Source organism: Elgaria multicarinata, chromosome 6 (assembly GCF_023053635.1).
Source record: "Elgaria multicarinata webbii isolate HBS135686 ecotype San Diego chromosome 6, rElgMul1.1.pri, whole genome shotgun sequence".
Lineage (NCBI taxonomy): Eukaryota > Metazoa > Chordata > Lepidosauria > Squamata > Anguidae > Elgaria > Elgaria multicarinata.
The window spans coordinates 21,434,722-21,452,470 of record NC_086176.1 but is presented as its reverse complement, the minus strand read 5'-3'; the positions used below and the strand labels follow the sequence as shown (position 1 = coordinate 21,452,470).

The window sequence follows — 17,749 nt, the reverse complement described above, 5'->3', positions numbered from 1 at the left end:
AAGTTCTCCAGAAGAGTGATATAAATAGCAAACACTGGGGTTTGGATATATTTGTGTTAATTGCTTTTCGCAAACTAATTTGTCACTTTTTTTTGCTGCACCTTTGTTGTATGGGTTTTTAAGTATTTATTTTAAGTCACTTATTAAACTCTGCTGAAGGGCACTGATAATATTTCATGTAAATTAAGGATGACATGTTCAAGATATCTGTGCCAAACATAATAAATCTAAATCTGTATTTAGTCTTTTATGTAAAATATTTTATTTTCTGAAGTCCTAAGACCTTGTAATTCCCATTGGCCTCAGATGTTTCACTTTCAATTTGAAAATATCATTTTACTTTTAGACACATATTATATATAATTCTGTGTGTGAGTGTGTGTGTGTGTGTGTGTGTGTGTGTGTGTGAGAGAGAGAGAGAGAGAGAGAGAGAGAGAGAGAGAGAGAGATACTATGAAACTATTAACTGTGCATGTTGGTTAGAAATCTGATACAGAAAAAACAAACAAAGGTGGTGTTATGGTGGGAAAACCACACACTATCAGTTTAGATCCATTTGATTATAAGGAAGATTCTGGTTATGACCTGATATTTGTTGATTTAATGTCCACAACTTTTAATGTGAATTTGTAAAGTTCCTATAAACTATAGTTTGTCTTCTTTGAATGGGGTTGGGGTTGGGAGATGACAGGGGCGTTCCCAGATATATGAAGCTTCATTATACTGAGTCACATCTTTGGACTATCTAGCTTAGTATTGTCTACATCAGTGGTTCCCAAACTTTTTCAGGTAACCGCCCCCTCGGTTCCACAAACTCACGCCCAGTGCCCCCTGCTCACAGCCCCTTTAAATGGGAAGCACCCGCCGCAGACTTGCCGAGGGAGGGAGGGAAAAGAAAGCCAACACCTCTGTTTTGCAGCCGGCGTGGCGGGGCACACCAAGCAGGGTATGTCTCTTCATTAGCATTTTGGTGCTTTTGAAACATTTCAATTCACTGTTAAAAGGACTCTTCTTAAATGGTATTAATACATGTGTGGATTCTTCCCCTATATGGCTTGGGACCAAACTACCTTCTCCCATAAAAATGTCCCTGGGTCTTAAGACCTATTGGAGAGGCGCTTTTCGGAAAAGACCACCTCAAGCGCCCCCCTGCCACCCCATTGTCTCTTAACGCCCCCCTATGCAATCCCACCACCCCCAAGGGGCAGTACCGCCCACTTTGGGAACCACTGGTCTACATTAACTGACAGTAGCTCTCCAGTATTTCAGAGCAGAGCCTTTCCAAGACCTACGTCAAAATACCAGAGATTGAACTGGGGATCTTGTGCATGCAGAGTGCAAGAGAGTGTTTTATCCTTAGAGGCTGCCTAAAAATATTTTTAAATAGAGAAATAAAAATAAATGCAAAGCATGTGTGCCTCATTCATTGACTTGCAGTATAAGGCAAAAATTATTGGGTTGATTATTTACTGCATTGAAAAATTCAACGGGCTAAAGTTAGTTATTGTTAGATCTGGTATGCCATGCTTAATCTGATAGTTTGGGGGGGGGTGTTTAAGAAAACATTATTTGGTATATAAACAGAACACTGATTATTTTAGGATCTGAACAGACCAGAGTTGTTTTGATGATAGGAGTCATATCTGCTGAGTTTCCAATGTGAGCAGGGCACTCTTCTCTCTCTGCTCATCAGGTGCTAAAAGAATAGAAAGTATTGGCTGAGCCTTTCAGAGAATTTATGGGCTAGAGAGACCACCTTTAATCTGTTTTCTATTTTAACATTCATACATACACACATTCATATATGCAACACAACACAACACACACTGCAAACATGCACATGTATACACACACATGCATACATATTAGAGGCAGTAGCCAATGCAACACTACCATTAATGTATGTTGTATTTCACTAGTGTAAACAACCCCTAGCGCAACTCAAATAGCACTTGCTGACATTATGATTTCCCCAGGCAAACCCAGTCTAGTGCAACATAATTTATTTTAGTGGTAGTGTCCCATTGAATACTGCCTATGTGTGGTATACATATGCACACACTTACTCCTTTCTCTTAGTAGAGGAAAAAGCATGGAAAAATACTTCTCATTTCCAGATAATACTTTGGAGCTTCACTCAAACACAGTAGCTTTTTTAGAAATTGTGAACAGAGATTGGGGGGGGGGAACAGTGGGCCTCTGTATTTCCTCAAGGCTGTAAAATATTTAGAGGGCAACCACAGCTTCTTCCAGAAATCTTGTTACCATCTGCCTTCTGGCAAGCGCTGGAGCAAGCATTACACTCCTTCAAAAACTTCTTCCTGTTTTCTGTTTATCTCATTTCTGTTTTTGTCTGATAGAACCAAAAGCTTAGCTTTTACAAGCTGGCTATAATGTAATGTTTTTGGTTATTACAGCGTTCATGCAGGGCCTACATGAATCACAACTTCTATTTGAGTACTGTGAATTCTGTGATGTTGGTAACTTTTTTCTAGGTATTTAAGCACTTTACATATATTAGCTTACTCTTCGTGTTCATTAATAGATTGATTGATGGAAACATTTGTATCCGCCTTGAGTGCTATTTTTCTTGATAGAAAGGTGGGTGTTCAAATTAATTTATTAAATAAATAAATAAAATAACCTGCCTTTCCAGCTACATGGATCTCCAGATTGGATCACAACAAGTCATTAAACAATAACATGAATTAGCTCTTTCTCTCAATGAGCTTCTTCAAACATGACTACCACCTCCTTTCTGGAATCCTCCTGCATCCTCATTAGCCCACCCCAGTCCTAAGCAAATATCTTAGTTGCTCTTTTAGGGTGACAATGTGTCCTATTTTACAGGGGAATGCCCTCTATCTGGAAGGCTATCAGAGGACAGACCTCTCTTTGAAGGTATTATCTATTTCAAGAGTTGTCTGGTCTAGGAATATACGGAACGTCTCTTATTTTCAGTCCGTGTCAGTTTGACATATATTCATTCATAAATCCATTTCGTCCTGGTTCTACATTAATCTGTGTTTATTTCTGTGGGAAATTCACACATACATTTTATGTAAATATTTTTAAACTTTGTATGCTGTATTTGAATCTTTGAATCTTTGTAAACCACCCAGAGAGCCTTGGGTATGGGGCAGTATAGAAATAAAATGAGATAAATAATAACATTTTAGTTGCATTTTATTGTATAATATGCAGTTTTATACACATTTGAATACACAATTTTATATGCACTTTAACACAAACTCCAGAGGTTTTTATCGGGTCTTTTTAAAGCTGAAAACTGTATTGCCAAATTCAAAAAAATGTGAAAGTGAAAGGATAGATGCATTCTAATCTGTGCATTAGTTAAGGAGGAGCAAATCAGACTGAAAATATTCTCAAGCATCCTTAATCCAGTTCAAATACAATTTAAAAATAACGAGTAATAAGAAGGAAAAACAGAGGTCCTGAAGCTGGCCATCAACAGTGAGAACCTGGGCAGCACACTGAGCAGTCAAACAGGCTATCTGGTTATAGATCCAGTTTGCACATAATGGATGCAAATCTTGGGTTAATTAACCCATGATTTGCAGGGATAGGATGTTGCTGCAATTTTAAGTATGCAACCTCCTATCAGAGTTCATTCCGTGTCCTGCAAACCCAGAAACCGGGGTAATCATGGGCAAAACAACCCATAGTTAATCTGCAATTAGACCTTAGGTTAACTGTGGGTTAACACATTAACACATAGTGTCCGGGTTCTCACATCATGGAATAAACTCTGATCAGAGGTTGCATATTCAAAATGACAGCAGCATGCGATGGGCACATGCTGTCGTTACATGTGAATGGGGACATAGTCTTCCTCATGATAGTGAGATGTATTTTATTCCTATTTAAATTATACGAATTATTTCTCAATTCGCATGCATGTGTTGGCATATACAGGTTTTATGCAGATCAGTACCCTCTTTTATCTTCCCTTTTAATGAGGCATTTCCTCTTTTTTGGAACATGCATCTAAGGGGCTAGAGAAGCAACAGTTCTCACCCTAGTCCAAGTGTCCTGGTGGCTCCTGCTGGTTCTCAAAGTAATAGCAGGCAGGCTGGATGCAAATACTCCTCCCAAACAGACTCTAAGAATATCTGGCAGCACGTGATGGTTACAAGATGGTAGGCCAGAGATGTAAGCACAGCACACAGTGGTCATCTCTTCCTCTCTGCAGCATCTCCATGTCAGAAAATGCTGGCAGGGGCAGGAATGAGGTCGCAACAACTCTTAACACCAGCTCAGGAGTTCTGGCATATTATCCCTACATTATAGATAAGAGAGAGTAGTTTGTCTTATGTTGTCCAATGAATTCATGGGTGAGAATTGAACTGACAACTTCCATTCTTTTATCATGTGCTTTTAATCAATATGGTACAGCAGTACCCAGAAATAATTGTTAATATGGGATTTTGTTCCAGCCATGTTTCAGGTGTCATGTTGTTCATGAAGTTCTGGTTTTTAGATCTTCCTCTTCAAGCAAGACTTTGCTATCTTAATCTGGTGACTAATTCGACAGTTCTTTCTTTGTTTATCCATCTTGAAAAGGAATAATGAAATCCCTGCCATCCGACTCTACACAGTTACTAAAAGCAACTGTTGTTTTTTTTAAGAGGCAAAGGAAGTATTGCTTCAGTATGGTTTAATGATGAGATGCAGCTCTGCTGAGAGACTTTCCTTACTCCCGATTTGATTAAAACTGAACAGTGATCCTACCTACAAAAGCTGTGAAGATCCTTACTACTATTGAGCTATGCACATTCTATGAGCTGATAGGATTCCGATTCGACATTATCTATCTTCGCTCCTAATCTTTACAGCAGCATAACTTGCTGAAATGAAGAGCTTCTAGAAAAAATACCAATAATTTATGGAAACTGAATTGGACTGAATATAAATGGTTAAACATCTGAAAACCTTGGAAATGAAAAAAAAACCAAACAAACACATGCATCTTTAATTTGGAAAACGTTTAGTTCTTTAATAAGATGTTTTTGGAAAAGATTCCCTGCAGTAAATTTTGGGATCATAATATTTTGCCTTGCCATCCCTATACCACACTTCTTTTAAAATCGTATATAAATAACATTGCAAGTAATTACAAACAGGATTTTTCTAATTCTTCAAATTCATGTACAGCTCAAGGATGGAGAAGATCTCAGAAGTCTTGAAGAGTACATTGGATAGAAGTCATAAAACACACTATGTCTGGACAACTAGTGGTTTGTATGACTTAGAATGGATAAGATTAAGGGAGATTATCCTGTCATTTCCACAGTATTCAAGATTTTTAGAGCATAGTAGGGATGAAGAATTGGTTTACCATATTCCATTGTCTGTTGTATTTGTTCCTTCAAATGTCAGATTTCTTCTGTCTCTTCTTAATATTCTAAGCCAGAATGATCCTGATGCATCTTGAAATGGGATTATCCATGTCTTTTCCCATGTGCCATATTGAAATTTCATATCACTCAAAGAGATATGATGTGCAATGATGATGAATACACACATCTTTTTACTACAGATTGAAAATTTACAATAGTGTTCTGTTGAGAAAAAATCAGCTGAAAGACTCCAGATATCGATAAGATCAACGTCCCAGAATCTTCCTAAAAGTTACTAGGAGTCACCCTACCTAGAGCTCCGTGTGTTACACAAGAGTTGTGTGTGCATCTCCTGAATTAACTGAAGTTTGTGTGTTCCTTGGGATAATGCATTAGCTGAAAAAAACCATTTCTGAAAATGATCAGAGCTGATTTTCTCTGTTACCACTTTTCAGAATCAATCATTAGGAGTCCAGTTTGCTAAAGTTTGCAGGTTATAGTTACTTTGAACATTTTAATTATGCAATTTATGGTCCACTTACTACTAGATATTCCTTAAAGTGAATGAGGGGCTCACAGAAACCAAAACTTTACTTTTCTTGCCACCAAGAGGAGCTAGTTCTTCCAAAAAGAGATTCTTGCTAATATTTGAGAACAGAATAAACAAGTATCCCTACTAATTTATATGAGACATTTGAGTTACATTCGAAGTTTGCTTTATTCTTCCTTGCTGTAAGTTTCATCCAACAACCTTTCTTTACACATGGCAATGCACTGACATGTGTAACTGCTTCTGATTTTTGTTTTGTTTTTTGCAGAACCCACAGGTATGATACCAGTTTTGACAAAAGGAGCAAATACATCTTCACGTAAGTTAAGTTGAATATTTTGCCCCCTGAAGCTAATTCTACAGATTCAGATCTTTGCTGAGCCTTTCTCTGAATTTTCAGTTTCCCTAAGTAGAGTTTAGGCATATGGAGGGCTGGGGGGATATTCTAATTTCTACGATCCATATCTCTGACTTAATGCAATATTGAGATCTTAGCTGGAATTTAGCATCTCTCTCATCTTTAAATGTGTCTTTAAGCCACCATTATACCAACCAGCACATATGGTGGAGCTTTAGAGGTCACTGTTTGCAAGTTGCAGTGTGCTAGGTGTTCATCCTTTCTTCTTCTTCCTTAATGGAGTCTTTTCAATTTGTCGTAGGATGTAGATGCATCTCATTTCTTCTACTGTTGCATGGCCCCTCTTGTAGCACGGCAAAGCTGAATTTTGGTATGCCAGAGACTTGTAAGAAACTGATCTCAGATTTAGTGATCCTTTGCTTCTGTAGTTACTGTTGCTTCTGCTGCCTTTCTAGAATATATATGCATTTATTTATTCTTCCTGTTAGTAGGAGGACTTTCAGATCTGTTCTTTACAGTGCCTCCTTATGTTGTCTTTCAGGGGAGGGTTCACAGAGTATTTACAATGAGGCTACATCTAGCTTTTCTGTAAATTGCTCTTTATGCCACAAAATTGGGTTCTGCTCTCCAACAGGTCTCTTGAGCTCATATCACATGCTGCTACTTGTTCTGTTCATTTTACACATTTGTAGTACATTAGAACAGTGAATGCCACATCATATTAGCTTTTCTGAGATTCTTTTATCTAACAGAGGCTAGCTTTGGAATGAAATGGTACGTTTCCAAACTAGATCAAGAAGAATACTTGGCCTTGTGAATTAATGTTTTAAAGTCATCTTCAGATTATCATTTCATACACTTTATCAGGTCATGGCACGTAACTATTTCTTGCACTTAATTAAATAATTCTTCCGGCTTGTGTTTAACTGGTCTTTGCTCATCTTGCAGTAGTAGCCAACATCGAAGTATCAGAAGCCTAAACAATTCTGATTTCAACGCTAGTTCTCTTTATTTCAGCTAGCCTTCAGATTCATAATTTTTTTTGTCAGTTTGTACAATATCTTACCTTTCACTTTTAAACTAACTGGGGCTGAGGCTCAATGAGTATCTGATCACTCAAAACTACTTGGTGTTGCATTAGCCATCATGATGGTTCTTTAAACTTGCTTTTTGGTTTGGCAGTTCCTAACATGGATGCTTCCAAAATAAGTACTTGCCACAGATTCTTTCTATTTGTAGAGCCATTTCAACATAGCATTCTTCTTGTGTAACCTAGAATCTTCAAGTCCATTTTTTTCATGACCCAGAAACTATTTTATTTCTAGCACTTTCTACCAATACATGTTGTAAAGTGATACTTCTCAGTCCTTGGTTGGCCTATTGCTCTGCAACAAACAGTTTATTTATTTATTTATTTTTTATTTATTACATTTCTATACCGCCCAATAGCCGGAGATCTTGGGCGGTATAGAAACAGTTAAAAACATTTCCCCAAGCTCTGCCAGTTTTTTTGCCAATTACAAATAACATTTTTAAAAATATATTTTTGTGTTAATGGGTTATTTATAATGTGCTTAGGACATCATGTGCTTGCTTTAAGCTTCTTCCTTTCCAGAACTGCTTTTTCTTTTTTAAGTGTTTTGCATTTCCTGTGAAGCTTCAGACTTGGGAAGGCATGGGATTTTCACATCCCTATTATCATGTTGCCTTCTATGTATTGCAGAACCTATAGACAAGATTACAGCTTCAACTGAAGGAACGAATACATCTTCCTGTAAGTATACAATAATAGCAGTCTTCGTGAATCCATATCATACCTTCTTTCTAGTTCCACAAATACACAGATTATATACTGATTCCTAGGGATGCAAAATTTGTTCCAAAACCAGTGAGTATTTCTAGGAACTAGTTTGGAATTTAATCTTTGGAGAGAGGGGAGGTGGAGATGTGAACATGCCTGTGAGAGGAGGATTCTGTTCTCCTTGGCACGGTTGGTCTTTCCCCCTTCCTCCCTGCTGCCAGTTGGAATTGGCAGAGCTCCATTCCACAGATTTTTGGAAGAGAATGGAATAAAATAATTCTGCTCTGGCAAAACTTCAGAACGGAATGTGTAAACTAGAATGGCTTCTGTGACTGACACCAGGCATGTGTAAAGAGTCCTAGTATGACTGAAGGTCTCAGTTGTATTGACGGACAGTGTTTTTACTGACATCCTTTGAGGGCACAAGCAATCCAATGTTTGAAGAATGCCTTTGATGAGCAATACCAAAAAAAACCACCACCCTTCTACTAAAGCAGAGGGTCATCAAGTTGCAAAGCAAGAGTCTAAGACAGTGATGGGCATTTTCGGGGACTAAATGGGACAATTTTAACCCCACGGGCTGCACCATCACCATATGTTGTCGAATTTCAGCAGTGGTAGCAAAACAATTGGTAGATTGCTGTCAAATTTCGGTGGCAAGAAGTTGTCATGACCTGTTTTTCTGGCACAGAATACTAAGATCAGTGAGACTTCTTCTTGTAACAGTTGTTGTGGTAAAATCTTAGTGGTTAATCATGTCTTATAAGTCATTTGCACACACAAGCAGAGATAAGTCCAATAGTATACTTTTATACTTTTAGATTGTAAGCCTGTGGGCAGGGACTGTCAAGAAATACTTTTGTAAGCCGCCGCGAGAGCCTTTTTTGGCTGAATGGCAGCATAAAAATCCTTAAATAAATAAATAGTAGATTTGTAATCTCTATGGTATGTGTGTCAAGGCAGACTAAAGGTCAAGGGTCACAATAAGTCCAGACAGGGGAGGACTACAGGCTTTTAAGATGACATTCGTAACACAGGCTTGTTAGCCCTTGCTCCAGCTCCTGGTAGCAGTTCTAGGTTCTCAGGTTCATCATTCATGATAAGTCCAGGCATCTCATTATCTTGGGCAATTAAAATGATAATAAGTCCAGACAAGAGAGAGAGGCAGTAAAAAGGTTCCTCTGCAGGGTCTCTATGTTACGTGTTCCCAGGCAAATAAAGTCCTGGATTCAGGATAGTTCTAGGCAAGTTCTCAACAGTACAAGGTTCAAATAGGGGAATGCTCCAGATTTAATGGTGACTCCAGGTGAGAAGTCTGTTGGGCAGCTCAGATGATGAAAAGTCCAGGCACATAGGTTTTCAGGCAATAAAGATGGACTGTTCCCACAAAGGCTCCATAGCCTTGGCTTAAATGCAAAGGAGGCGTTACTAGAGCTCTCCTTCTGACAATCTAACTAACAGGGAACTCTAACCTGTAAACAAACCTTGTACTGAACAGGAGAATTCTGTTCTGCCCTCTTAAGTTGACGTTTCAACCTGGATAACATCCCTGAAAACCCACTCTCATTGCTTGGTTCCTACAGAAGAGTTATCAGGCTGTAAATTAGAGCTTTGACTCAAAGTCTTATCTTGCAGCATCAGGGGTAGGGTGGGGGGAGCGGGGGAAATAATTTAAATTAAAAAAAATACTTACCTTTTGCGAACGAGCGTTCATGCGCTGCTGGCCCTTTAATAAAAAAAATGGCGGGCGCAACACCTCTCCTTCTGAGATCATCGCGTATAAACAGAGGAGGGATCTCACGATAAACACATCATGAGATCTTCCCTCCTCCGTCGCGTGCTAACAGGTAGGTCTAGCTAAGCCCTAAGTGAGCTTGAGTCAGTCTTTCTCTATTAGCTAAAATACCTTATAGAATTGTTGTGAGGATAAAATAGTGGGGAGACCACCCTGAGCTCCTAAGAGAAGGATGGGATAAAATTGCCAAAAATAAATAATACCTACTAGCTAGCAGAGATGGTGATGACCTACAAGCAGCAGTTCAGGGGATAGCATTGCTCTGCTCTAAGCCGAGGCTGTTCTAAGAAGTTATGTATCCAGGCCGATTCTAAACAAGACTTGATAGGTTCAGTGTGAAGTTATTGAGACCTTAGAGTCCATCTTTCCTTCACAACTCCAGTTACTTAATCATCATATTTATTACGCAACCAAGCACAGGTTAGAGCCAGAGCAACAAACAACAAATAACATTCAGGACAATACAGTAGATTAACAGTAAAAAAAAAAAAAAACTATTACAAAGTTAAAATTCAGTATACAAATACACAGTGCCCAGTTACTTAAGTATCTTTCTCTTAGCAGTAGCCAGACCATAGTGCTCTACAGTAGATATACCATTGGACTGATCCTTTTTGACAGCTTCCGTGTTCTATAAAGCCTACTGTGCAAAACTGCAGTTGAACTATATATAGTTGCCCTTAATTCACATTGGTAGCTACAGCAGAAATAAAACGCTTCATTTTTGCAAAGCATCTTGCATTAGCCGGGAGGAGAACTGAGGGAAATACATTTTAAAATAACAATTCATATTTTTACTTGCATATATTTCTAGTTACTGAATTGTTTGATGTTAATAAAAATGTTAAGAATGTATAGATCATTAATTATATATATTTTCTGTTTTGCATGGGAAATGTAAAAAAGCCTTTATCAATAGAAGGAAAAAGAGAAGGTGAATTTACTAAAGGCCCCATCAGTAGAGTTCAAGCTAAATTCCATCCTCCTTGTGCTAATGTAAGATAGACATTTCTAGGTGTCTACATTTTAGGACTGATGAGAGATCAGAAACTGCTAGGCTGCAACGTTACCATCTTTAAAATAGTTTGATATCCTGAAAATTAGGGGAAAGTGAATACAGTTCTCAAAGAAACTGATCTTCTAATTCTCAATACAACTATATGAAATGATCTCATGGATTTCAGTGTAATGTACTTTCAAGTAAACATGGTTGGAAGCAGCATGACTATTAGTTTCACAAGAACATTGCATGCTGTTTGGTATTTCACAGTATTCATACATCTTGTAACTGCCACCAGGAGGACAAGGAAACTTTCTTTCCTTCTGTGATGTTATGGAAGTTTATTTTAGAAAATACATATTAATAATACCTTGTACCAAACATTTATATAAGACCATAAGAAATATTAAAGGTGAAGATCGTACTGTATGTATAAAGACACCTTTACCACCATCTCCACCCCCACCCCCACCCCCACTGAAAGAAAAATACCTGATAGCTGCCTGGCTTTGTAAAACGTTATAGTAACCAGTTTTTCAGAGTTGTTCTGTTTTGCATTTTTATGAAACAGCTATGTGGCTTGGAAAACATATTTGAGTACGTCTGGAAAAAAATCCTGTCTGTAACTCTGGGGAGCCACTACCAGTCAGTGTTGACAATATTGGGCTAGGTGGACCAATGGTTTAACTCAGTAAAAGGCAACTTCCTATGTTCCTGTCATATACCTTATGTTCAGAATCGACGTAATTTTCTAATCATTGTAAAACAGAATGTCATTGATGTGATATTACTCAAATGTGTTAATGAAGTTACCTTGATTGGGATGATAACGAACAGTTTAAATGGTCAGAAAATCCAAGAGAAGATAAAAAAAAATCAAGTGTATAGCTTGTTCGTTTCTTAATTAAGCACACAATAAACCCAAATCACTCTTTTAAATAATTGATTGAATATAGGTGACGTGTTTTGGAATGAAGAGCAGTAAACTAGACTCAAGTGGCATCATCCCTTGAGTTTGTTTTTATTATTAAAATATTGCACCTTTACATATAAGAGATGAGAAGCAGCTAGTCAGTTTAAATGGACACAACACGAACATACATATACCACACACACACACACACACTGAGAATATAGTTGACCTTATTTTAAACTGTGCTCCCTAAACAGAAATGTTGTGGTAAAATCATAACATATGCATGAAGAAATGTTAACATTTTGTGCAATGATGGAATGGAGGTCAAAGCCATTATCCATAGAAATATCTTCTAGCTCTATACTGTAAATGAAATACTTCTATACTCCCAATGGGAGTTGGATGTGATTTATTTCAGCAGCAGCCCTACACATACCATAGCAAATTGCAAAAATAGGGTTCTTTAAAAGGCAGAGTTGTACCAAATTTTCAAGTCTTTGGGTGAACTTAAATAGCTCTCTAGATTGAGTCATGATCTGGAAGAGAAAGCTAGGCAATATGTGCTTTAATATACAACTTCTCATAAACCCAAAGCTCTTTTGTGAGAGTTGTCTCAGCTTCTGTTGGAGCAGGTATAAGATTCATGACTCAAGTGAGCAAAGTTGTACAGGTTTTAAAAGAAGTATGATTCCTGTAAACATGCATGGATTTAATACATATGTGATGGAATTGTCAGCGTAGTTGGGTGTTTGTGTGCCAGTATAACTACAGTGGATGCAAATTGGAGAACTTGGTATAAGCTCCACTCAGTCATAAAGCTCAGTATATTGCCTTGAGCAAATCACTATCTCTACCCAATTAAGGTTGCAATGCCAGGCACACTTACCTGGGAGTAAATCCCATTGAACTCAGTGGGGATTGCATCTGAGTAAACATGTATAGTAGGATTGTACCATGACACAAAATAGCTTTGAAGATTAAACATGAATTATAAATAACTTTCTGCATAGAAGGATGTTATAGGAATAATTGGGTAGTGATCTTACTTTCCTCCTTCAAAGAGAAGTGTATCTTTGATTATTATTTTTAGGGAGAACTAGTCTTAGTTACTGGGAAATCATCTTCTAATTTTGGAAAATAAAAATCAGATTTGTATGTATTGGAATTAACACACACTACTTATTTCTGTTGAACAGTAGTATTCTGTAACTGGGGCAGGTCTGTTTTCTCTCAACTCAAACTTAGGGGGGAAATCCCATTACTATCTCTGTTAACGCTTCACAATTTCTTTTATGTGCTGCATAATTACATATTCACCTAACATGTGCATAGATGAGTAAGTATGTAAAAACACCAGTGTGCAGAAGCACAAAAATATACATTTAAAATAACATATGCTAAATAATAGATAATTGGTTGAGACAAAGTATGGATTAACTCCTTTTTCATATCTTCAAGTTTAAAAACAGAGTTTTAAAATGCATATTTCTCTTCTAGAATTTAGAAATGCTATTTATATCCAGCCTTCCCTATATTCTTGTGGGAATGCCTTTTGGGCATGTTTTATAGCCATGTCTTTGTTACATTTATGTTAACAAAATGCCCCCAATGGAGACTCAGTAATATAATTTGAAAACATAAAATATAAATTGGCATACATAAAAGGCAATCTTTTAAAATGTGGCTTTCTGCTTTTGGTACAGAATCAAGAAAGTGCAGGCCTTGCATATCCTTTAGATAGAACTCTTGATATTTAGCTGTGTATCTACATCTCAAAACTTTGCCCATTGCAAACGAATGACACTGTTTGCACATCACACTGGTCACATAACCTACAATTTGCAGGGATGTGTGCCACAGGCGACCCATAAACAACCCAGCAGTCTGGATTTTGATGACATGGCTGACAGCCTCCAGTCGCACCAACTGGAGATTGTTTACAGAAAGTAGACACAGCTTGCATGCGGTGTACATCCCCAGAAATGCCACATTGCCACGAACCAGTTCATTACCTGGGCCACCAGTCCCAGGAATAGATTTAGCACCTCACACCAGTGATATCCCTCAGTTGCAGCTTTTAATTTTTCTCATATAAATGAATGGCTGTCAGGCTTGAGGCCTCTTCTTGTGACAGGTTGCAGCTGAGATCTGATTCTGGGAAGGTTGGCAAGTGTCAAATGAGTCAGAGGCAGAAGACATGGTCACAGACAGGCTGGAGATTGGACACTGGATCAGGCAAACAATGACCAAGGATCAAAGGTAAAGACAGAAGACAGACTGGCAGTTGGGTACTTGGCTGGTGAGGTGAGAATCCTAGGGCCAGGAATGAAGTCAAAGATGAGCCAGAGGCAATCTGTGCTGGTACTCAGTCAGTATGGAGTAGGAGTTCTATACAGCCAGCCAGGCTTCTATTGGTGCCAGAGCCACATGGTCCTGGCTGCACTCAAGAGTTTATTTTATTTATTTATTTATTTATTTATTTATTTATTTATTTATTTCATTTATATACCACCCCATAGCCGAAGCTCTCTGGGCAGTTTACAAAGATTTTCAGCATAACAGAGACTGGGTTGGTAATAAGAGCTGTGGAACAGAACTTTGTTGCTTGAAACCCCACTTCACATCCTGTGACACCTTACAGTGGCTGCCATTTGATCCTGTAGAACAGCAGTGAGCAAGTTGTGGTCCTTCAGATGTTTTGGCCTATAAGTCCGATCAGCCCTAGTTAGCATAGCCAGTGGTGAAGGATGATGGGAGTTGTAGGCCAAAACATCTGGAGGTTCACAATTTGCCCATCTCTGTTGTAGAAGAAAGTGTAAAGCATTGCACTTTAGGATCACATTGCAATGGTGGCAGAACCTGACTTCTATCCCTGATATTAGGTGATGTAATTCTCACTGACAAAGATCCTTCAGGGGAATATAATTATCTTTGTACACAAATTGCACAAAAGCACTCCATAGAGTCATTTCAGTAAACAAGTCCTTCATTAACCCACGCTCGATCCATCCTAGTGGCAGGTATTTTCCTAGGATGTAATCATTATAATACCTAACATTTATAGCACATTTCAGTTGTTCAAAGTACTTCAAATTATCTCAACAGTTCTTATAAATAGTCATGAAACATAGGCTAGTATTATCCCTGCATTGCAGCTCAGGCACGGGGAGGGCAGGCTGAGGCTTGCCTGAGGCCACAGTAAGTTTGAATCAAACTTCTAGCACTCTTAGCCTTAATAGAATAGAGCAACTCAGCTATGTGCTACATATGTATACATGCATATAAGTCCTGGATGAACATCGCTGAAACCCTAGCCAGACTTCACCTGCCTTAACTTGTATACTATGACAAGCCTTAGCTAGACCGAAGGTTTATCCTGGGGTCGTACCGGGATCATCCCTGCCTGATCCCTGGATCCCCTGTGTGTCATTTACATGAATAGGGATGACCCCGGGATGATCCCAGGATAAACCTTAGGTCTAGCTAAGGCCACAGTGTTAGGAATGTGGGATGTTCTGTTTGTTTCTTCATAAGGACTCCTTCATGGCTGCTTAAATGCTTCAATAATATCAGCAGCTTATGTTTTTTCATATTAGAGATGACTGTTTTTAGAATCCCATGTGGTCATTGCCTGTGGAACAATGTAGATGTTATAAACTAAACCAGGCCCGTGTCTCCACTGGGCAAGTTTGCATGTTGCACTAATCCACCCTGAGAATAAGGCAACATGGGTTGGTTGTTCATTGAACAACCCACGTTATTTCCGTCAGACAATTAGGTACGTGGTGTATTGGCATGGGTTCTTTTCCCCTCAGTCCCGTCCACTCCCGGTATGTATCCAAGTGCCTTTGGATCCTCATATTCCCAACAGCGGAGAATTCCCCCCAATCCCCGATCTTTGCATTGGCAATGGGAACAGCACATGTTGTAAGTAAAGCTCTCCTTTTGCTATTCCACAGACTAGATGAAGTAATTTGTGCGGTATAACAGCAGTGATCTAGGTTATTGAGTTTCATTTGATAGTTTTATATGCATTAGCCCTTTAAGATAAAACAATTACTAAAAGCCAGTTCTGTGGAGGTCAATATAGTGAAAGGGCAATGATAAGTGTGAACATTATTATTATTATTATTATTTATTTATTTATTTATATAGCACCATCAATGTACATGGTGCTGTACAGAGTAAAACAGTAAATAGCAAGACCCTGCCGCATAGGCTTACAATCTAATAAAATCATAGTAAAACAATAAGGAGGGGAAGAGAATGCAAACAGGTACAGGGAAGGGTAAGCAGGCACAGGGTAGGGAAAAACTAACAGTAGAAAGTAACAGTAGAAGTCTGCACAACATCAAGTTTTAAAAGCTTTAGGAAAAAGAAAAGTTTTTAGTTGAGCTTTAAAAGCTGTGGTTGAACTTGTAGTTCTCAAATGTTCTGGAAGAGCGTTCCAGGCGTAAGGGGTCTGTACAATACTGAACAGTATTGGAACTGGAAGAAGCTGACACTGCAGTCACAGAGGACTAAGTGAAAGAATACCTAATGATTAAATATAGTGGATAGTATTAAATCTATATTAAGAATTGTTCACTATTTGCTTATTTTCTGTGTACGAACAATAAATCTGTGGTTGGCAGCTGTTCAGATTGGCAATAGGAATTGTTCAAGAACGTTGAGCCTATGTACTCTTTTGGTATGGGACTAAGATCCTAGGTTTTTTTAAAATGTAAAGTATACAGACAACTGTACACATATTAATGTATTATTATTATTATTATTATTATTATTATTATTATTACACGCTGCAGTCAATGTATGTAGCATTTTACAGAAAAAAATAAGAGAGAAAATTTCACCAAGGAGTTTGAGGAAAACGAAGAATTGAAAGGCAGTCTTAAAGTATTTTTTATTATAAATAATAAATAAATTAGATGCTGTTGTTGTTAATAACAACAACAACAATAATAATATACTGCTCAATTATCTAATACAGATTCCAGAGCACTGAACATAGGCATAAACAGTAAAAGAAAGATGATTACAAACGCAAGTTAAAATTGTTCAATTTAAAAACAAAGGAACCAGAAAAACAGTGGCTAGTCAGTTGAGGAAGGCTTCTCGTACAGTTGTTTCCAGGGGCAGAGAGTTCCACAGAGAAGGGGTTACTATACTTTAAAGGGTCTTCTCTGGTGGATTCCAATATGGCCATACATCCACCTGGAATCACCACGAGCATACCCTCCAACAACCTCAATGATCAGGCAGGTTGGTAAGGGAGAAGGCGCTTTCTCAGGTATCCTGGTCCCAAGTTATTTAGGGCTTTGTACACTAGTACCCAAACCTTAAACTTGGCCTGGTAGCCAATAGGTAGGAAGTGCAATTCCCTCAGCAAAGAGGCAGCTCCAGACAACAGCTGAGCTGCTGCGTTCTGCACTAGTTCCGGCTTGTGGAGTAGGCTTAAGGGCAGCCCCACATAGAGCACATTGCAGTAATCCAGTCTTGAGGTTACTAATACCCATACCACTGTGGCCAAGGTATTCCTGTCCAGAAGAGGCCATAGCTGGCAAGCCAGCAGAAGCTGGTGAAGGCACTCCAAGCCACCATCACCACTTGGGCGTCCAGCAGCAATGATGGAACTAGGAGTATCCCCAAACTATGAAACTGATCTTTCAGAGGGAGTGCAACCCCATCCAAAACAGGCAGTGAGCTTATTTCCCGGACTTGGGAACCACTCATCCCCAGGGATTCCATCTTGCCAGGATTCAGCTTCAGTTTATTGGCCCTCATCCGGCCCATTACTGAGTTTAGGCATGATCTAGGACTTGCACAGCCTCTTGTGATTCAGATGTCACAGGGAGATAGAGCTGTGTTTCATCAGTGTACTAATGGCATTTTGCTCCAGATCCCCTAATGACCACCCCCAAAAGCTTCATATAGATGTTAAACAACATTGGGGACAAGATGGTGCCCTT

The 17,749-nt window shown here is 38.6% G+C and overlaps 1 protein-coding gene across 2 annotated transcripts in view; it reads left to right on the top strand.

Annotated features, from left to right (window-relative positions):
* The window catches only part of NRG1 (neuregulin 1), a 612,616-nt gene that overhangs the window by 474,037 nt on the left and 120,830 nt on the right, over positions 1-17,749 (top strand). Inside the window, exons 5-6 of one of the 2 annotated variants that reach the window (XM_063129141.1) lie at positions 6,179-6,229; positions 7,992-8,042. The exons of the other annotated variant lie outside the window; for it this stretch is intronic. Coding sequence (XP_062985211.1) covers positions 6,179-6,229; positions 7,992-8,042 — 102 coding nt within the window. The remainder of the gene's footprint in view (positions 1-6,178; positions 6,230-7,991; positions 8,043-17,749) is intronic. 2 annotated transcript variants of the gene reach the window in all.